The sequence below is a fragment of the Dermacentor silvarum genome, unplaced genomic scaffold (genome assembly GCF_013339745.2).
Source record: "Dermacentor silvarum isolate Dsil-2018 unplaced genomic scaffold, BIME_Dsil_1.4 Seq54, whole genome shotgun sequence".
Classification (NCBI taxonomy): domain Eukaryota; kingdom Metazoa; phylum Arthropoda; class Arachnida; order Ixodida; family Ixodidae; genus Dermacentor; species Dermacentor silvarum.
Window position 1 is genome coordinate 1 of NW_023606397.1, and position 22434 is coordinate 22434.

Sequence of the window (22434 nt, forward strand, 5' to 3'; positions counted from 1 at the left end):
GATACGTGCACGTTCGTGGGATTTTGCGCCACTAGCGTCAGACACGTCGGCGTCTCCGAGCGAAGGCACTCTGGGCATTGTGCCAGGAACACTATCGTGTCCGGTGCTACCCACGCTAAATGTCGTGAAAGTATCCCTGACAGGGATCGTCCAAAAATAAAGCCGAAGTTTGTCAACGCGTCGCTGCGTGCACGTACGCTTGCCTACAATCTCATCAATCCGTATATCATTGTCAAGCTATCAATCGCCACAGATAGATGAAAGTACGGTGAATGCATGAACCAAATGTTCAACGTCTGGAAACAACAGGACCTGTGATTTGTAGCGATGCCTTTTCCAGTGCCTCTCGTTATTGCGCTTTGTCAGTGGTAAAAGCGTTGATCCACCTGCATTATCAATAGTATTGGTTGGCCGTGAAAGGTGGATGATAACGGAGACATATAGAATCGAGCGGAATGCATCGCTACGAAATCGCGGCCCAGAAGACGACCACGCAATCATTGCCGAATGGCGGTAGTTCTTTTAGCACGTCATTGTCCTCGTTATCACAGATAGAGAGACTGGAATATGCACCGCTTAAACAACTTGGTAGTTGCCGGGGCCGTGTTGCTATTTAACTTCTGAATGAACAAACGCTGGACGCGCAGAACCAACTCCGTGGCACTCGCAAATGACTTGCTGGTGTTCGCTTGTCATACGGTTTGGGCTTGGTTGGTGCTGGATGAACTAGGCTTCACCAGTTTCTGTTTCCAGGTGGTGATGGCAACATGGCTCACGACCATGCCGTGGCAATGCCAGCGACGTGTCCAAAGCCAAGATATCACTATTTCCGCCCAACTCAGTTGTCAAATTAGCACGCAGTCGTGCAGGTGGAGTCCGAATGATTGAACAACATGCCTTAAAGTGTCCAACATTTTGCTTGTACTTATACATTCAATTTATGGGCGAGTGAAGATGCCTCAAAATAGTCCGAATAATCGAGCTTGTCTGAATTTGTGTGTCCGAACAATCATTCAGTGCCAATTGTGAATCAGCCAGTTGCAGAGCAGAGGCTTCGGCTTTATGAAGAAAAGCAGGCCATTAAAAAGCGCCTAGGGTGTCTAAATCAAGGCTGGCCTGGCTCAGTAGAGCATTGTTGACATTGAGTCAGGCCAGGTTATTCTGACAGATGCTAGCCTTGCTGAAAACATGGCTAAGCTGGCAGCTGTAAAAAAAAAATCATAAGATGTAAAAGGCAATGCCTCAGCTGCTTTACTCAATGTAAAATAAAATAATTACATCAAGCTCATTGTCTTAATTTAAATAAAGTGATACTCAGTTTGCTTTTAGAGGCAGAAGAACATTGTTTTACAGAAAGCTTGTAAATTTGAAGTGTTCAAAGTAGCTTAGGGACGTGTCCAGCAGCTGGCATTTATTTGCACCAATGTGTTCCAAAATCTGTATTTGAGTGCTCCGAACTGCTCCAAAATAAACATTTTGCTGCTCTAAAAATTGCTTCAAATCTCAGTTCATCAGTGGCACTACTGTATTTACAGCACTCGGATCTGGCATTCAGAAGGGAACTTGGTGCTCTTTACTAATCTTTGTTGTGACGGACTTGGAATATTTGGACTGAAGGATACTGAAATTTTATCTGGTTTACCCCTTCTGGGCCAAATTGTTTTTCAGAAAACCACTTAAGTTTCCTGAATTTTTTAAATGACTGATTCATTGGGAACATTTTTAGTTATTGCAATATTAGCAGTTCATTTGTTATTTTCTTTCATCTGTTACTGTGAATTTTTAATCTTATTGAATTGCAGGAAGCACGGCTACAGAAATAGTTTATCAAGCTTGATATTTCTTGGTTCAGAAGTCAAGCATGTTTGGAAATCGCATAAGTGCTGGTGGTAAAGTGTTTTCGACAAGCCACGTTCATGAAAAAGGCTACCAGAGTCTTTAAATCTTCCTCGCAAACGCATTACTAAGTTCAAGCTCCAAGCACGGAGCTTGAACTACTGTTGCTGGTGCTCCTACATGGCCCCCCGGCTATTGAAGAGGCCGGTGTATTACCGAGGCCGGTGTCCTACCGAGGCCGGTGTCCTACCGAGGCCGGTGTCCTACCGAGGCCGGTGTCCTACCGAGGCCGGTGTCCTACCGAGGCCGGTGTCCTACCGAGGCCGGTGTCGTACCGAGGCCGGTGTCGTACCGAGGCCGGTGTCGTACCGAGGCCGGTGTCGTACCGAGGCCGGTGTCGTACCGAGGCCGGTGTCGTACCGAGGCCGGTGTCGTACCGAAGCGGTGTCGTACCATGGCCGTGTGCTCGTACAGTGGCGGCGTCGTCCCGTGGCTCGTACCGTGGCCCGTGTGCTCGTACAGTGGCTGGCGTGCTCGTCCCGTGGGCTCGTACCGTGGCCCGTGTGCTCGTACAGTGGCAGGCGTGCTCGTCCCGTGGGCTCGTACCGTGGCCCGTGTGCTCGTACAGTGGCAGGCGTGCTCGTCCCGTGGGCTCGTACCGTGGCCGGTGTCTCGTACTATGGTCGGCGTGCTCGTAGTGTGGCCGGCGTTCTCGTAGCGCGGCCGGCGTTCTCGTAGCGCGGCCGGCGTTCTCGTAGCGCGGCCGGCGTTCTCGTACCGTGTGGCCGGTGTGCTCGTACCGTGGCCGGCGTGCTCGTACCGAGGGCTCGTACCGTGGCCTGTTGAGCGCCGTGGCCCTGTGAGCGCCGTAGCCCGGTGAGCGCCGTAGCCCGGTGAGCGCCGTGGCCGAATCGCATATGTACGCCCGGCCTCCTCGGCCAAAATGGTAGGAGACGCACCGTTGACTGCGGTCGCTGCCGAGTACCGCTGTAAGCCGACGCGGGACCCGCGTTCGCAGCCATCACGCAGGCACGTCCGGGTTCTTCGTTCGGGTCACCAATGTAGGTATTAACGTGACGGCAGCGAACTAGCCGTGCCGTCGTTCCTACTCAATAGGCTGCGAGCTTGCCAGGAGCCGAGCGGAGGCTGCCACGACCAGCGTTTCACGTCCGGGTCGCCAAGCTATAGTAGTCACGTCGCCCGCCGATCCAGGAGCCGTCCGCCCGCGACGAACGCAGAGGTGCAATCTGTGTTTATTTTGTGCGTATTGCGCAACGCTGTGTTGGCGCTGCAATCGGGAGCGCGCTTAGGGCGCGCCCCTACAACGTTCAAGCTCCGAGCACGTCTCACTAAAGCTTTCCAGTTCTAATCGTTTGCTTGCGGTGAAGAAATGCCCCAAACCACCACAATTATGGCATTGAAAAAAGATGGTTGTTGCTGCAGCCACCTTACTCTAGGATGCCATTTTTAAAACCCAGGGAAGCTAGACCGCTGCATTTCTACCAACGGCACTCACAAAAAATCAGTTTTATGGGAAGCTACTAGTAGCGTAGCATTCACACCAAAATGATGCAACGACTGCCACTCATCTCTGGCACTCCGCAGATGAATGGAAATCCTAGGATGAGCGAGTCTCCTCAGTGGCATATATCTGAGAAAATGGTTGGATGAATCAGACTCGTCCTTGGCATGGGAAAGGGTTAAGTTCGACTAGTCTTGAAATGTGCTTTCTAAATTGAAAGAGGACAATGCAGCACTGAAAGGGTACATATTTAAACACATTGTTCTAAATGTTTGTATAACTGAGGCTTCTTTTAACCAACAAAAAGTGGTACTACAAGCTGGGAATCGTGTCAGAAATAGCAGCCGGCGTTCTCTCTGTTGCAGTGATGCCAATCAGGGCTTGAAGGATGCCATGCTGAACCTCGCTGAAGAGCTTACCCAGGAGCGATCGCAGAAGGAGAACAGAGTGAGCTCATTCTGTCTCTGTAACTCATGCCATCTGTAGATTCTCTTGTGGCATCAGCAGTGTCTAGAGAATATTTTGGTTTGTCCACACTGTATTTCACCTAACTAGAACCTAATTTTAAAAATAGAATGGCACACCTTAGAATCGGGAAGACTAACGGTATAGTGTCGCAGTAATTTTGAGCTACATGGACTATTTTTTGAAGTGGGTTTAGTGAGCTAATAATGTGTTTTTTTAATAGTGCAAAATTTTAAGAATTCGCTTTAGGGCATAGGGGTCGTACTTGAAAAGTTGTAGAGGGTGCTCAGAAACACCCAATGAAGTTGTTTCCTTGACAGTATCATTAGTGTTGTTCTTTTTCCAGGCTTTGGGGAAAGCCAGCGAAGCATAAAAAATGTCGTAACTGTGCCGTCGCACTTCTGGATGGCAGTGCTCTCAATTGTTTCCAAATATTGAAGCCTGCAGGTACACCGCTAAAAAAAAGAAAGCCAGCGGCCACAGCATCCAGCTTACATCAGCACCTTCAATTTGAAGATCAAAATCCTCCACCATCCTAAATGATAAGAGATAGGCCAGCGCTGATCAAATATGCAACACACACGTTGGCTTTTTTTTTATGACTGCCATGCAAGCTTCGTTCCTTCTGAACACGATTGAGAGCACTGCTATCGAAGCGTGCGCAAAAGTGTAGTTATGTCATATAATACATTTCAGGCTTTCTTCAGAGCCCAGAAAAAAGAACCACGTAAAATTTAATTTCACTGGGTGTATCTGAGCACATGTTACAACTTTTGAAATACGACTTGTGTCCTAAAATGAATATTTAATTTTGCATAAATAAAATGAACTAATCACTCGTAAAAAAAATTGTCTAAGTAACGCAAGACAACCACAAACAATATATAGCTTAGGGAAGGGGGCCACATGTATAAGCGAACCATGGGTGATTCTTCATGAAAAAGAATTTAGCTATTTAAATCAGTCCTGATAGCGTACACTTTTTAGCAGCGAACCTGTTTAAGCCAGCCGTAATTTGTAGTGCGTAGCAAGAAACTACCAAGAAAGAAAACAACCTTTCTTGCTGAGGCGGGATTCGAACCCACGTACCCCTGGTCCCAAAGCGAGCGTCGTAACCACTAGGCTATACAGCTGCGCCTGCAGAGCATGCATTTATGTGAACCATATGATTGCGTTCGAACGTCGTCATCTTATCCACAGCTGGCCTGCTAGTACGCTCATGCTCTGCGAGGTGAATAGGTTTTGTGCGCAATGAGAGCGAGAGAGAGACGCATTCACGGAGCGGGTCTCCTGGAACGCGGTGTCGGTGTTGCAAGCTGTGCTATGCAACGTGCAGTGACAGCCGTAAGTCTGATACGCGCGAACATTCATGAACATTATCATGAACATTATCATGAACATTATCATGAACATTATCATGAACATTATCATGAACATTATCATGAACATTATCATGAACATTATCATGAACATTATCATGAACATTATCATGAACATTATCAACATCTTGAGTAATATGAAAAGTTTCTGCGCACTTCCGGAAAATGCTAGGCTACGATCGCCCAGCTTCGCTGTTTCAAGCGTTGCGCGGCCGAGTGCAAGGTTAAGCGTTTTTTCATTACATAATCATAGCGTACCATTTGTGCTTCACATGTCCAGAGATTTTTGGACATTGGTTCCTATATATGTGTGTGATCTCCCTGAATGAAATATCAGTTGTGAGTCAGCGCTGGGTTGTCGTGTTTTTCTTCCTTTTGTCCATGTTGCTTTTGCGCTTTTACAAAACGTATGAATATACTGTTCATCTCATTCGTCTGAGGTATACCATTCTATTTTAAAGTTTGGTTCTAGTTACATGAAGCACATGGTATAAGGTAAATCTGTATTGGCTCCCTGGAAAGGAAATTTCACTGCTGAGAAAGAATTTGTCGGCATGTCACTGTACCATGAAATGATGTTGGAAATTAGAGGTAGCATGCAGCAACTTATTTGAACATGAACTGGTACTTGGTGTTTCATGGTATTCTCTGCTTCTTTATTTCACTGTTCTGAAACCATAACCATAAAATGTTTTTTTTTTTTTTTTTTTGTAAATTTCATTTTGCAGGTTGATAATGATGCACAAACAGAGGAGACTGAAACGGTAATGTTTTGTTAACTTCTAGGCTTTTTCATCAGTTTTCACTTTGCGCTTTCTTTAAAGGACATTCAAAACGCAAGGCTAAAGTATTGAACAAGGCTTTTTTCGTGCAGGTCGATACCAACATGCAGACAGAATATGCAACCAAGGTAAAGATTTCTGTTTATTCTACGCCTAGTTTTATTATATATCTTTCCTTATCATGATCTAAAGTATTGAACAAGGCTTTTTTCCTGCAGGTCGATACCAACATGCAGACAGAATATGCAACCAAGGTAAAGATTTCTGTTTATTCTACGCCTAGTTTTATTATATATCTTTCCTTATGATCTTTGTGAAGGTGTTACTACGTAGGCTTTGCTTTTGCAGGATGATTGTATAGTGCAAAATGAATACATCGTTAAGGGAAAGAATTGTGTGTTCAAATGTTGAGCGGAAGTTTTATTTTTATTATTGCATATTTCTTGTTTTTGTTGATGGTTAAAATTTCTGGATTGTGTCTCCCACAGGTTGATTGTGACCTGCAGACTGATGACATACCTGAAGTAAACTTGAACTTGCAGCCAAAGGTGAGTTTGCATTTGCAATTCAGTGTTTTCAGCGTAGTTTTTGGCAGCATTTTTAGTGTGGTTGAGGGGCGGGGGTTGGGACCAATTCAAAAGTCATTTGTTCAGTATTTTCTATGAGCTTAATTAAGTTTATGGACTCAGTTTCTAGCCACAACAGTTGCATTTTAGTCTAACTGGAATGCAACCGGTGTAGTTGTGAATTTAAGTACATGTACGCATGCAAAGCCGCAGCAGGTGGATTAAATAATCTGTGGAGACCCAATTTGCCATTCCTCATAGCCAGATGGTAGCATTGGGATGTGTAACAGTCAATGCACTCGTGGAAAATTTTACAACGCGATCCGTTTTGTTTGTTATATCAGTTCTGAAATAGTGGATCGTTAACACCTCATTGAGATTTTTAACTGCTCTCCTTAGTACCTCAATGTGAAATGCTATGGCTACGCCCTTTCATAAACTCTGTTATGATCCTTACCTATGCAATTCAACTGATCTTTCCCCTCCACGGCATTGCTTGCTCATTCAGACCAAATTTGTAAGACCAGCATTTTACAATAAAACCGGCTCAGTATCTTAGTCTCATACCTCACACATCTAAAGCTAGAATTGCTTTTGCGCACGGGTAGTGTCACGTCGTGATGGTGAAGAACAACCAACTGCGCAATCCGATTAGATATAAGACTTTTCACTATAGAATTGGCAATAATTGTAGCAATACAAGATATAAATTGGCAAGTGCATTATATAATTCCTTGTTATATTTTCTCTTGTACAATGAGGTCTACTCTCAAAGGGAACACAAGAGTGTAGAGAGTGGGCAATGTTTTCCCCCTGCAAGCGTTTAACTGCCTAGCATTGCAGCTAATCACTCGAGGTTGGTGGCGCTGGCATTTTTCTACACACCTGTGCAGTACATTGGTATATCTTAAAGCTGGCACTTAAAACTAGAATGCCAGCGAAATGAGCTGTGCAGTGCTCTGTATGTGCATATGCAGTTGCACTTTTGTTCAGTGTATACACTTGTACACGATCATCCAGGCTGGGTATTATAAGTTTTCAACTAGCAATAGTCGCCCCTCAGTCAACACTTCATGGGGTACGACACCGCCTCTGCCCGCTGCGGTGGCTCAGTTAGCTAAGGCGTTGCGCTGCTGAGCACGAGATCGCAGGATCGAATCCCGGCCGCGGCGGCTCCATTTCGATGGAGGCGAAATGCAAGAATGCCCGTTTGCTTGCGTTGTAGTGCAAAATTAATCCGGAGCCCTCCACTACGGCATGCCTCATAATCGGAACTGGTTTTGGCACGTAAAACCCCAGAAAGAAGTACACTTGTTTGTTTGTTTATACTGTCAGCCCCTGAAAGGGTCATTACAGGCGTGATAATACAGAGCGTAAGAACATGCAATATCTTGCTTTCATATAAAACAATTGTTCAGTCATAGACAACATTGGTCACAATTATAGTAAAGACAAGTTATTGCTTGGGGATTGTGTACCTTTGATAGGAACAGAAAATTTAAATATTTGGGAGCTGCCTCATCAGAATAAATAAATTAATCAAGCTGCGTTCAAAATGCATTCGTAGGAGAAGATATTGCCACTGAAGTGGGGAGCATGTAGTATTTAAAGGCATCGTTTCGTATGAGAGGTTGCAAGATTGACATACTGTGGCAATGTCTTTAATGCTCAATGGGCAGAAACTTAACACAGTCGGATCGGGTTCAACTTCGTTAACATATCATGAAAACTTTTGTGCTTTGCTTCGTACCATCTTATGGGATCTATGTAAGTTGCCATCACATCTGTAATAGCTGGTCACCTGAGAATATATTGTTACATCGCGAAAGTCACGTATAAGGATGTGCTTGCAATATTAAGAAGAGAGGCAGCAATACGTAAACGAGACGGCTGTCGAGACCGATTCCACCTCTGCACGTCGAATCGTTGTCTTCTGACTGGCGCAACTCTTGGTTGGGCCGTAACAATGTTTAATGAGTAAAAACAAATTGATCAAATGTCTCGTGAAAAATCGGTTTTTGTTCTTCCGTCCTAAATACTTGCACTCCCCATTCCATTTACGTTTTTTGTTTGCACAGTCATTCATGAGGGATTGCCACTTGTTCTTAAGAGGAAACTTTAGCTCGGGGGCTCCTATCTAAATACATGGGAAAAGAGAAATCGTTTTTCTTGCCAACCACTGCTCCAAATTTGATGAGGTTTGTTGCATTAAAAAAAAAAAAAAAGACTTTATAATCTAGTGACAGTTGGTAGCGAATTTTTGATTTAGGCTGTCAGTTTCTTAGTAAAGATTTCCGAAAAATGAAAATTTGAAGGAAACGAAACTAAACAAGTTTTGTCGACTCTGTAACTCACCAATGAAAAACATCACAATTCTGGGAATTGCACCTAATAGTACATGTAAAGCGGACAAAATTGTCGTATTATACATGGATATCATGTAGACCACTAATCTGTCAACTGGAATTTTGCAAAACCCTTGTAAACAATGTTAGAGATTCACGTAAAGTGTAAATTAATATATCCAATTTGTCCCCTTCAGATGCTGTAATGGGTGCATCTGAAAGAACTGTGGTATTTGTTCATGGTAGTGAGCTACAAATTTGTTAACTTTATGCTTCTGTCTTTCTTTTTTTTTTATTTTAACATACCTAACTTTTTTCTTTTAGAACATTCAGGCCTTAAATCAATATTCCGCTTTCCACAGTCACTAGAATTCAACTTTTCCTCTCGAATGCGACAAATTTCATTAAAGTCGGCCCAGTGGTTATCTCAGAAAAGCGTTTTTGCATTTTACATGTATTTGAATAGGTGACATCAGAGTTGGGCCCGAGCTTAAGCTTCCTCATCAACAGGGTGCACTTTCTTGCGGCCGCTGGTGCAATGATTGGCAGACGAACCTTCTAAACAAATTGTTTAACTTTTCTATTTTTGATGTCTTCCTTGAGAAGCCGAAACGAAAGTGTGTCCCCAGTATTGCTGCGATCAGATATTCAGTGTGATGCTTGACTGAAAAAAAAAAAACTTCACAGATGTGTGCCAGTCCGAGTAACTGATGCATCATAGACAGTGAATCTTTATAAGCGAGTTCTTGCATCCTTTGGAAGTAGTAGTGGTCCGTTTGCTTGCTAACGGCTGGGTTGTGGCTGGCTATTCTTAGTGACGACTTCCACACAGGCTGCTTTTACCACCACAGCCTTGCAAACTCCTGGCTGGCCTCCGATGTACAGCCGGTTAAAGTGATGCGAGAAACAGAAAATGCAGATTACTGGTTAAAAAAAAAAAGGCACATGCATAGTAAGCTGTTCTCTTTGAATGAGATATACGCAAGCTTAATTTTACTGGATAATTTTTATCATTACTTTTCAAAACAAACTTGGAGCTCTAAAACACATTGTGTTGCATTTACACTTGATATCGGCCACGCTGTCGCATGCCGCGACAACTGTTATGGAACTACCCTTAACAGCTTTGCTGTAAAAATGGAATTGGAGAGGAAAATATCACAGCATATGGCCACTGCTCCACTGAATACGTGGAGGATGTGCAACTGACATGAGTCAAAATGTTTTTGAATGCAGTTTGCCTTGACTAGTTTCCATTTTATCTATCTTGTTCTTGTAACCGCTTGAAATATAGAGGAGCGTATGAGCTTGACATTCACAGATTGTCTCTGTGCAGGTTGATTGCGAAGTGCAAACAGCCAACACAAGCGACGACGAATTCCTGTCCAAGGTAAGCTACTATGACACAACCTGGTTTCCTTAGTTATCACAGCTTTTCTTACTGTTTGCTTCACAAGTCTATCAAATCAAATTAGCCTTAGCGCTGCTCAGGTGTAAAAGCCAGAAATATAACTCCTTAGTAATCAACCATAATAGCCATTGGGGCCGTTTCCTAATTACACTATAAAACCAGAACTTTTTGTCTGTAATTACGAGCAAATTATTGGGCATGTTTGTTTTACTTGCCTTTCTTTTTTTACCTTATGTTTGCATTTTTCTAAAATAATTTAACAACTTTTACTGTAACTTAGATGCAATTTCGAAAAAAGAATGGAAGTACCCCGACTTTGTCAGCTGAATTTTTCTCTAGGGCATAATATGTTGTTGAAGTTTTGTGCATAGTATTGGGATACATGTTGTAAACGGCTGTGCCTTATGACTGATTGTATACACTTTAATCTCCAGCTCGCAGGTGCGCATCTCGAAATAAACCGACTGAATTTGTCATTACGCCGACTCAACTTTGAAAAAGAAGCTCTTCAGGAAAGCCACAAGGTCAGTGAACCATTTATTTATTTATTCATTCATTCATTCATTCATTCATTCATTCATTCATTTATTTGGTACATACTGCCGGTCTGAGTGTCAGGCCTTGGGCAGGAGTGGGTGTGAAACAATACAAGAATAAGTGAAACAATACAAGGATACAAAAATTCTGTATCAACAGCATCCTAATGTTGCGCGTGACAGCACTCACGCATAACAAAGTGAGTATCCGATATCGGTGCTCAATTATAAAAAAAAATTTTTTTAAATAGAACGAGCGCACATGAATGAAAACCCATGACAAATACCCTTGATAAATAGAAGGCAAGTACTTATCGCAAACGGTCAAGCGTGCACTTGAAAGACGAAATAGTGGGGCTTTCGACCACCTAAGAGGGCAGGTCTTTCCAGTTACGAGTTGTACACGGGAAGAACGAGTTTTTAAAAACATTCATTTTGGCCAAGTAGTCACTGACTTTCCTGGAGTGGAAGGATTGAGTTTGCCGTCACTGTACTGGTTGAAAGTACAAATTCTTATCTATTCCTAATTTGTCATGATACAGTAAATAGAAAAGCTTTGGAGGATAAATAGTTGATGTGTTCTGACCACATAATGTTGTATCTGCTGCAAATTTTTACTTCAAGAACATATAATTCTCATTAAACAATAGTTGAATCTATTAATTGCTGAAAAGGCACCAAATACAATGGCCAACTTGGGCGCGAACAGCGCGATACGAACAAGGACTTAAGCAAAGAACACAATACTGGCTCTGCATCACTGGCGCTGCGTCATAAGTCCTTGTCTGTTTAGTGCTGTTAATTTCCAAAACAATGGCCAAGCGTTGTATTTAGTCTCTAGATTCACAACATGAAAATAGGCATGAAACAAAAATTTCTGAAAACTGGCAAGTTTCAGAAAGATAGAAGCACGAAGTCTATAAATCCGTAAACCTCCACCAGAACAGATATTGCAATTCTGTAAAATGCATCCTTTAGAATGTGATATAGGATTTGACACCTTATGTGAAAGTGTTACAATGCTTGAGTGTTTTGCAGAAGTTGCAGTACTCACAAATTAGTGGTTTTTTGAGCATGGCATATAATACATCAAGTTTCTTCACTTTAGACGTATAATTGGGAGGTGCAGTTTACAGAAATTTATTCTTTTTTGTTGCTGAAGCTGAAAACAGCGTTGTGGATTTGATAATGAGTTTTTTTTTGTCTTTTAAAAATTTTTGCAACTTAACAACTTTGGTAAAAGAATTGACAGCCTATATAAAAAATCCGATTCCTACAGTGAGCAGATATTTTTTTCTTTTTTGATCAGTCTCATCTAATTTGGTGCAGCGGTGTTGCCAAAAAAAAATTATTTCTCCATTTTCATGTATTTAGATAGGAGTACCCAATATAAAGCTTACTCTAAAGAGAACCACGAGGTGCAAATAATCTAGGACCCACTGATACAGTGCCTGTTAGTCTGTTGCCTTGGGATGTGAATCAAGAGTCAAGATACATTGAATCAAAGTTAAGCTTCACATGTATTTAAGATGGTAGCTTCTGTTTAACCTAATGTTTGTTGACCAGCACCAGCTACATCCTGTGATGTGAGTCTCGTAGCAGTGAGCCTACATTTCGTTTGTGTCATTAAATGGTGCTTATTACAGTTCTTTGACATATTCCAGGATTGTGAAGGAACAAGAGCCGAGGAGGAACACACACGCTTGGACCTGGAAAGGCGGGTGGAGCAACTGCTGGACCAGGTGCGCTATTTCTCTGTGGTGGTTCAGCTTGAGCACTCAGTTGAGTCTGATGTTCGGTGATCCAAGACGAGACTTATTCATGATCTATTTGGCCAAAGTACAAGCATATATCAACTGAGCCTAATATTTGGTTGGTTGATTTAAACCTATTGAAAGGAACACCACAAAGAGGAATGAAGATGAAAAAAGAAAGACTTCGAAACTAAGATGCTGTCACAGTCACCTATACACTGTTTATTGTCTGGCTTCTTATCTTTTTTCTTTACCCGTGCTTGTGAGTGCTCAGGCCTATGCACATATATCACTGTGCGGTCTCCCAATAGAAGTTTTTGAGTTGCAAGTCCAGCATTTGTTTCTTCATTTCTTTCCTTACACTCGTTCCCTTCACTTCTTTCCTGATTCTTCTTTTCACTGTCTTGCAAGATATACAACTGTATCTCGTTTCACATAATGCACGGAAATGTATATGTGATCTCAGTTTGCTAATTTTTCTTAGTACTCTCTGACAGCTTTGCAAGGTGAACAACGTGATAAAGCCAAACCTGCATATATTGAACTCCAAAAAAACGGGAATCAGTTTCATATAGTATCATGTAATTCAATATACTAGATCTTTTAAAGAGTTTGACAATATAAAAGCACATACCATTTGTAAGAGCACTTTAATGTTGAAGTAGACTTAATTGTGGCTTACTGTGGCACAGAATAGTCCGGAATATTTTTCTGCTTCAACATCTGCGTTGCCTGGGAGAGCTTGCATTTTTCCGCATTCTCCAAGGATTTAAGCAGCTGAGGCCGCAGACTTCCAAGTTCGCACAGAAGCGGCAATACAGTGCGAGCTCACACTGGAGCGGGTGGGTGCAGGATGCGAGTTGTTGTCCTCACTGTTTCCTTCACTCTGTCATGATTGACAACGGCAGCAGTGAAGTACTTGTTCTCAAGCTCCCCCGTGGTTGCGGCACCTTCGTCCGTGGGACTTTTGACCCATCAGTGACTTCTGAAAATGCTGACAAATCACTCCAAACTTCGTCGGAACCTGCAATGGCTTCATTGCACTCGTTGGAAAACTTTTCTCTGCTATCACCAGGAACGCAGAAACCAGCACAACAGAAGCAATCCTGGACCATTACCTGTTTAATGTCAGCCCAGGTTGCTGCGGCGAAATCAGATTTCTTTTCTCTCCATACTCGACTCGATAATTTCCAGCTTCACGGTGAATGGCCGATACAGTTATATATATTGAACCTGAAGGGAATCGCAAAAAATGTTTGATACAGTCAAACCTTGTTAATATGTAGTCGGCCGGGAACGACGTTTAGGTACGCACTAAACGATGTACGGATTAACCACCAATCCCAGTTTAGCAGTTACCGGCCGGAAAAGAACTACATCGCGATGCTCTCAAACGCACACACTCAGACAGGCTTTATTTGCGGGTAGGCAGCAAAAAATCGGTTATCTTCACTTGCTGAAACGAACACTACGACAACACCACGACCGCAAGCACACTGGCGGAATGAAGAAAAAAAAATTAATTGCGATGGCAAAATAGTAAACAACTATACTAACTAAGGATAGTAGTTTTATCGGTCATATAAACTTGTTGACCTTCGCTTACTAACTGAATTAACAAGCACGGTGTAAAGCGTGTACAGTAAAAGCTCGATGATACGATCACGGCTAATACGAATTTCCGGATGATACGAATTTTTCTGTGGTCCCGGCCGAGCCCCCTTACTTTGCAACGTGCTAGAGAACGGTTGTTACGAATCAATTTTCAGCCTGCGTCGGTTGATACGAATAAACGCCGCCCCACCGACGGCCGCGAAAGAGAACAGCGCGCAGTCACGCGCTTTCTCTCCTTCTCTTTTGGTGCGGAGGCGCGGCGCCGAACAGCGCGGACTCCGCGACTGGGCGCGAAGAGTTTGAAGCGGTGGCGCTTTTGGTGCTCTTGTACTTTTCCTCCTTTTCTGCGAGCCGTCAGATGGAGTGGCTGCTGCGCTTCGGGCCGCGTTCTTCGTGTTTGCGCCATTTTGCCTAGTCGCAGCGAGCTATGTCTCGCAAGCGGAAAGCACTCTCCTTTAAAGAGAAATTAGACATTCTTCGAAAGGTCGATGAGGATCCCAAGAGGAAGCGGACGGAGTTGGCTAAAGGGCTAGGCCTTGCAACGTCAACACTGAGCACAGTTGTTGCACAGCGAGACTATCATGAAAAACGTGCTTTCGTTCAACGTCAACGCGAAGCAAGTGAATTCGAACACGCTTATTTCGAACATACCGCGCACCGACAATAGAGTGTTTTAGCTGAGCGCTTGGTGTCCGCTCCGCTCAGACCGGCATATGGTAGCAAATGCCACACAATCGCTTAGCGGGAACGCTATTGCGCTTGCGCACAACGCTCATACCGGCAGCGGAACGAAGACCGCATCCCTCGCTCCGCTACAAAGCCGACTGAGCGGAGCGTCACAGCGTGTCTACTTGGCCTCGTCGTCGTTTTGCAGCCGAGTTGATTGCGCGTCGCTCGCGTCTCGGCCAGACATACTTATCAAATGCGAAATCTACGCAGTTCACTGCAGTATCTTAGAGCGTGAAATCTGAGCGGAGCGTAAGCGGCGCTCTGCTAAAACTCTCTAATGCTCTTAGCAGCGCGCCAATTCACGCGGCGGCGCCTCCGACCGACATTTCTCCGACACCGCCATAGAGCAAAAGCTCAGAAGAGACCCCTCAATGCCGCGCGCGAAGGAACGGAAAAAAAAAGAACCCGCGACGGAAATTTCCTTCTCTCTCAAATTACAAGGTCGCCGTTTCTGCATCGCGCCGGAACAAGCGTGTACGTGCCGACTAGAGTGTTCTAGACAACCGTATTCTAGCACACACTAGTGCCGACGTCTCAGCCACGCGGATAAAATGGCAGTGAACCCTTCTCCTCTATTTTCTAGTCACATGTTGACCTTGCACGCTGCGGCAGCAGAGCAGAGGGAAGCAGCGGCGGAGGCGCAGTCGGGCCAACAAAACTGCCCACGCCCGCACACGCTCGCTTCCCGATAACGGCAGAAATCGAAACTTCAGGAGGCGGCTAAAATAAGCTGGCGCCAGCACGGCGGCGGGCGCGCACGGAGATGTGCGACGGAGATGTGCGCACGAAGTCGAAGGTGAGAGAGCTACGAGGGAGTTGAGGGAGGGCGAGGGGAGCCACCGAAGCGGCGGAGTTGACGCGGCCAAATCCGCTTCCCTGCCGCCCTCCTCCCTCACCTTCGACGGTCTCCGCACGCACCCGTGTGCCGCACCGCCCGCTCGCTCCCTGAAGCTTCGTTTTCTGTTGTTATCGGGAAGCGACCGTTAGCCGGCGTGGGCAGTTTCGTGGCCCGCGCTTGCTATGCACTTGCGCGCCGCGATATTTCACGACTCGCACTGTTCGTGCATCGTGCTATGGTGCACGAATACTTCAAAAATACGTCCTTTTAATTCGAACAAATTTTCGGGCCCCTTCGAGTTCGAATTATCGAAATTCGACAGTAGTTTTAATTGTGTTTCGATGATACGAATTTCGGCTAATACGAATATTTTTCGTGACCCCGTGAGATTCGTATCATCGAGCTTTTACTGCACAGGTAAACATGAACACATCTCGCTCCATGACCACGGAAACACGCTGTGAAAACGCTGCCATGAGGAGGCGCGGTGAGATCAGCGAGCGAATTCTTTCGCTTCAACGCGAACTAAACGTCAAAAGCACAGCGCACACGAAGCTACCGGCACGTCGCAGATCGCTTTGAAGACGAGGCCTGCGTGGCCGCCACCGAAGTAAAATGCCTCCCACATTCTTACCTCGTTCGCGACAGAAGCGCGCTTCCCACCGCCTTTCTTGTTCACACGCGTAATTGAGCAGCAATCACCGGCTGACCCTTGCAAGCTTTCACTCGCACGTACAGCATACTGCGTGTGGCGACGATGTTACCATGTTTGGACTTTATACGGAACCTCAAAGCGACGTCCGCGGTGACGGCAGAGGTGCGCTTGGAGTGCACGATAAAATGTGCTTCTACGCGGTTACGAATTGAATTGGATTGGATGCGATGCCAATAGCGAATTCGCACCTCCTACCAGCAGCTTCTTCTCGTTATCGGAAGTCAATCTCGAAGGCATGCTCTTGTGTGCTGCATTCGGCAACAGCTGCATGAGCAGGAAATACATCATGGTGGCCATGTTGCAAGGTCACTATCGCTGGCGACTGTCGTCCGGGGCGTCGCAACTCGAGAATCTAACATCTGCGCACATGAGGTTTTGCAGATTTTGCGCCTGTGCGTGTAGAACTAGAAAGAAAATAGTACGCACTGTTTGATGGCAAATGAGCGACTACAGCTCAAGCAGTCAGCCAATACATGGGGTTCAATGGGTGCTGGGTGGGGGAATCTTCGCGACTACATTTAAACCACAATTACACAGCAAGCAGGTGTGTATTAAGGAGGTTTGACTATATATTTAATTCGATATATATAAAATAAAAATTTTTACAAACATGTTCAAGGAGATTTTACTGCTGTTCGTTATACGCAATAATTCATTACATGTGGGTTCGATGTATCCGGGTTCAACTCTACTTCCAATTTCCGCTAGTCATCGCGCTAAAATAAATGCAACATGTGGGAAAACAACAGAACAAGCGAACCTCCACAAGCCACAAATTCTCTCGAAGCTGCCCAAGTTGTTGATCGGCAACTACTGTGTCACCGAGGCCTAGTGCCCTACGAGTCATTTTTGTGCAGTCTCAAAATTACGGACTACCGAATGAATGTGGCTAATTCGAGCTGGGCATGCAAGGAGAAAAATAATCGCACTGGTGGGTCTTGTGGACTGCGTGCAGCATTTAGCATTGGTAATTTGTTGGCAATAGGCAATGCCTTAGAAGCCTGATGCCACAGCATTTACCACTGGTACTTTGTTGGCGATATGGAATGAAGCCTGATTCTTTACTGCTGCATCATTCATTTGTTTATCCGCTGAAGTGCTGTACACAATAGCATTACGCATGTGCTAAAATGCGACTCGCACAGCATTTTGCCCCAGTTCTGTCGAGAGGTTGTGCATGGGCTGAGCTAAAACTGAGCTAAAAGGCTCAGTTTCTGTGGTACACATCGTTACAGTGGATATCAATGCATTGGACTTTGGCTCAAGTTGGTTCAAAAGCTGGTCTCTGAGTGTGAGAAATGTTGCTTGAAGTAACCGTTGCACAGTTCTAGGAGTTAAATACGGAAACAATCCTGCAAATTTTAACGAAATGGGACTCTACCAGGGCCAACCAATCAGTTCAAATTGCCCATCTATTTGAATTAAAAGAGATTTCAAATTATTGGAAAGCTCCCACGGTTTCCCAGTGGTTATGGTGTAACGCTGCTAGGCTTGATGCCTTTTGATCCCAGTGGCGGTGACTGCATTTCAATGGGGATGGAAGGCAAAATACGTTCGTGTGCTTAGATTTAGGTCCACATATAAGAACACCAGGTCGTCTGAATTCAGAGTCTCCGACTATGGCATGCTTCATAATCATATTGTGGTTTTGGCACGCAAAAAGCTCAGCATTGAATTATTTTTTTAACTACTGTGATTTCACTGTATTAACTGAGAATACCATTTTAGTCTGACTTTGTGACCCTTGTCTGTATATTATCTGTGATCTACATTGTTCACTGACAGAATAATAAACTGAATCTTAAAGGCACCAGTTATTTGTCGCATGAATTGAATTACACGTGGTGTATTTTACATAACGCAACATAGACTTTGATTATTTATTTATTTATTTTATTTACAAATACTGCTGTCTCTATTTCGAGACATAGCAGGAGTGGGTACAAGATTTTAGTACAAACAAACTAACAGGCGATAAGGTTAGGTAATTGCTCAATGAACTCTGCAAAAGGCAATGCGTAGTGAACCATCCAAGTTGTTCCATATTTCAATTGTGTGCGGAAAAAAAGAAAATTTTAAAACAGTCAATATGTGTCCTGAAAGGAACAATGTTTAGTGCATGGCTATGACGGGTTGCGCGTACGCTAGGAGATTTAAAAGAGAAGGGAGCCTGAATACCGGATGACGTGTGAATAATCTTGTGAAGCAAGATGATTCTTTCACGTGTGCGCCTATGTTTCAAAGTCTGCAATGATAAGATGCGAGCATGTGATGAAGGTGAAAAGTCTCGATCATAACGACCACAGATGAATCTGATTGCCTTTTTCTGAACTGATTCCAAAAGGTCAATGTCACAAGCACAGTGAGGGGACCAAACAGTTGACGCGTATTCCAGCATCGGGCGAACTAGCGATTTGTAGGCAGTTAGTTTACATTCCTTTGTTGCATGTTTTAAGGTTCGTTTAAGGTAACCGAGTTTCCTAAGTGCTTTTCCAGAGATGTGATTAATGTGAGCATGCCATTTTAAGTTATGTGAAAAGATCACACCCAGGTATTTGAAGTCATTAACGTGGGACAAGTGACTACCATTAGCATTGTAAGAGAAATGTAGCGGTTTCTTTTTGTTACCAAAGGTCATTGCGACTGTTTTAGTGAAATTAATTTTCATTTGCCAAGTGTTACTCCATTCGCAGAACAATGAAAAAACATTGTTTAATTCCTGTTGATCATTAGCATTGGTAACAGTGCGGTATAGGACGCAGTCATCAGCATACAGACGCAACTTGACGGCGGTGTTACTAGTAACATTTACTACATCATTAATGTAAATTACAAATAACAGAGGTCCAAGCACCGAACCCTGAGGCACACCTGACGTGACTGTGACTGATGATGACTGTGCGCGATTAAAAGTGACGAACTGAGTTCTTAATTGTAAGTAGTCAGTAATCCAGTCTAGTAATTTAGACCCATAGAATATTGCACGCAGTTTACACAGAAGCTTTTTATGGCAGACTAAGTCAAAGCCTTCGAATAGTCAATAAAAATTGCATCCATTTGATCGCGATTGTTGAGTGCAGAAGCTATGTCGTGCGTAAATTGAATGAGCTGCGTGACAGTAGAAAAACCGGTTCGAAAGCCGTGCTGGTTTTCGGAAAGCAGATTATGACAGGTTAGGTACTGAACCATGTGTTTATGAATAATGTGCTCAAGAAGCTTGCAGCAAGTGGAAATAAGAGATATCGGTCTGTAGTTAGCTATTAGTTGTTTATCGCCAGATTTAAACACTGGGATGACACTAGCAATTTTCCAAGCTCGGGGAACGGTTGACGTGTCCAGCGATTTGTTGAAAATTACTGTAAGATACCGGGCATTCCATTCCGAGTACCTCTTTAAGAACATATTAGGTATGGCGTCAGGTCCCGCGCTCTTAGTTGCGTCAATTTTCAGCAACAGATTATGAACCCCTGCGTAAGTTACTTCGAGACTGGGCAATTCGTGTGCGGAACTATGAACGAAGTGGGGGTAGGAACCATCATCTTGATGAAAGACAGAATGAAAATAGTTATTAAAGCCTTCAGAGATGGTGATAGGATCAGTGCAAATCTGATCGTTGACAATGATCGCTACAGAGTCATGAGAAGAGGGAAGTATTGTTTTCCAAAATTTCGATGGGTTTTCTTTCATGAACTTTGTTAATGTCGTGTTAAAGTAAAAGTTTTTAGCTTCTATCATCTTTGTCTTTAGTTCAGATTTGAGCGAGAAAAGGAGTGCATCGTGACTTTCGCTGCGTAGGCGGTTACGCTTGCGCATGCGTTTAATGCGTCGTATGAGCTGGATTATGTCACGTGTGTACCATGGATGATTCGGGTTATGTTTTACACACTTTTGTGGCACGAACTGCAGCACACAGGTACGCACTATACTATAAAACTGTTCTAACAAAGCATCAACATTGCAGGTTTCACTGCTTGCCACGAAATCACCAAAGGAAGATTCCAACAGTTCAACAATATCACGATCATTAGCATGGGCGAAGTCGGTAACAACGTTGAATTTCGGGTTACAAGGTTCGCAGACCACGTTAATTTGTACCAAAACACCCTTGTGATCTGATAAACTATCAACTATGTCACACTCAAAACCGTACTGTAGCAGTTGTTGATTAATAAAAACAAGGTCAAGAACAGAGTTTGCTCTGGTTGGACGTTCAACCACTTGTGTCAAATCAAATGAAACGGCCATATTAATCAGGGAGTCACAAACTGCCTTTTCGCGACCTGTTGAGGTTAATAAGGCCCAATCAATACAGGGCGTATTGAAATCACCTGTGATGATCATTTTATAATTATGAAGTCTGTTTTTGGCTATGTATTCTGTCATATGGGAAAATACATTTTCAGAACCAGGCGGTCGATAAACAGCGCCCACTACTGTCACAATACCAGAAACCTTTATGCGGCACCAAACAGACTCAGCATGCGGAAGTTCTGGGAGTACTAAAAATTCAATGCCTTTTTTAATAAAGAGAGCTACGCCCCCACCTTTACCAAGTTGCCTGTCGTTTCTTACGACCGAATAGGCTGGAGGCAAAATTTCAGAATCCGATATGGAGTTGTTTAGCCATGTTTCAGTTACGCAGATCACTGACGGATTGTGACATTCTGCTAACCAATTGAAATCTTCAACCTTGTTAAGCAAACTTCGAGCATTTATGTTCAAAAGTGTAAGTTTATGTTCATTACCAAGTCACTCTGTGCGCCTAGAAGCGGTGGCACGAGGAGCCTGAACGATTGTTTTGCGAACGTTGTCCCACGTGTAGCGAACGTTGTCGACTATCAGGCAATCGTACTGTAATCTACATTTGCCTGCTTGTTTGCGAATACCAACCGAGTGATCCCACAAATCCTTGCGGATTTGCCGTACACGTGCAGAAAAGTCTTCGTTAATGTATATATTAGACCCTTTCAGTTTTCTGGCATTTCTAAGTATTTCAAGCTTAGCTCTGAAGTCCAGCAACTTGAAGATTACAGGCCGCTTCTTTTCATTACTTCGTGTGCCAAGTCTGTGGCAGCGCTCAATGGACCCACATTGGACACCAAGCTTAGAAGACAGCAAGTCCGTTACAGAAGCTAGCAATGCCTCAGAAGTTTCATCTGATGGTTCTTTCAAACCGTAAATGATCAATTGTTCCTGCGGGATCTATTTTCAAGATCATCATATTTGCGATCAAGCTTGTGAATTGTATCTTTGAGGTTCGCAACCGTTTCCTCAAGATCATGAACTCGCTGAAGGGCATCATTTGCAGTTGAAGCCAACGTTTCAATGTTCGTTAAACGTTGTTCAAAAGAAGTCAATCTTGAATTGAGCGTAGAGAGCTCTTCACTGATTTGCGTCTGTCCTGCTAGTAGTTCCGTGAGCATACTTTCAATATTTTTATCAGGGCCTGGATTAGTCTCGACATCTCCAGAGAGTTGCAACAAAATTCTCAATGAATGCAGGAAGCAGAAAAAAATACACACAAAGTGCTGAGGGTCTGGCAGCAGCAACAGAAAACGGTCATCGCTCCTATAACATTTAGAAGGATATTTTGAGCCTACCTGACAAAAAGAAGCAGACGTGCTTGTAAGAACCGTTTGCCATGCCGCTGCCAGACCCACTGAAGAGGATTGGTCGGAGTGTCGGCTTTATATCGTTCCGTGTCCATGTCGATGTCGTTCCGGTGCAGTACCATGCGCAGTCGAGTGAAGCACAGTCAGGGTCGGTCGAAAATGCGGACGCATTGCCACCTGCCAGGTAGAGAGCTTTGCTGAAGGGAGGGCTACCAAACGCACAGTTGTTTCGAAGGAAAATCGAAGAGGGGACGTTGTTCAGAAGATAGGGGCCAGCGATACTTGCGGCTATCTGCAAAAAGAAGCAGACGTGCTTGTAAGAACCGTTTG

The 22434-nt window shown here is 43.9% G+C and overlaps 1 protein-coding gene and 1 non-coding gene across 5 annotated transcripts; one reads left to right on the forward strand and one right to left on the reverse strand.

Moving 5' to 3' along the window:
• The first annotated feature begins 3464 nt into the window (after positions 1 to 3464).
• On the forward strand, positions 3465 to 12697 carry LOC119435222 (uncharacterized). Of its 4 annotated transcripts, XM_037702140.2 has the most exons (8): positions 3479 to 3805; positions 5931 to 5966; positions 6077 to 6112; positions 6203 to 6238; positions 6473 to 6532; positions 10232 to 10285; positions 10741 to 10830; positions 12507 to 12697. In XM_037702140.2, exons 1-8 carry the CDS (start codon positions 3752 to 3754, stop codon positions 12642 to 12644), a joined length of 504 nt encoding a protein of 167 aa, XP_037558068.2. In that variant the 5' UTR covers positions 3479 to 3751; the 3' UTR covers positions 12645 to 12697. The 4 variants fall into 4 exon arrangements, with proteins under 4 accessions (XP_049515709.1, XP_049515707.1, XP_037558068.2 ...); XM_049659750.1 differs by lacking the exon at positions 6203 to 6238 and having other exon boundaries at positions 3470 to 3805; XM_049659751.1 differs by lacking the exon at positions 10741 to 10830.
• LOC119435223 (U4 spliceosomal RNA) lies at positions 7517 to 7654 on the reverse strand. The gene has a single exon (XR_005188791.1). It is a non-coding gene; the product is annotated as a U4 spliceosomal RNA (small nuclear RNA).
• Positions 12698 to 22434: the final 9737 nt, after the last annotated feature.

Excerpts from the sequence above, each read along its gene's own strand:
- LOC119435222 (XM_037702140.2), top strand. The coding sequence starts at position 3,752 with ATGCTGAACCTCGCTGAAGAGCTTACCCAGGAGCGATCGCAGAAGGAG. Across the intron at positions 6,113-6,202 it reads AGACAGAATATGCAACCAAG|GTCGATACCAACATGCAGAC; the intron begins GTAAAGATTTCT and ends TTTTTCCTGCAG. Across the intron at positions 10,831-12,506 it reads CTCTTCAGGAAAGCCACAAG|GATTGTGAAGGAACAAGAGC; the intron begins GTCAGTGAACCA and ends GACATATTCCAG.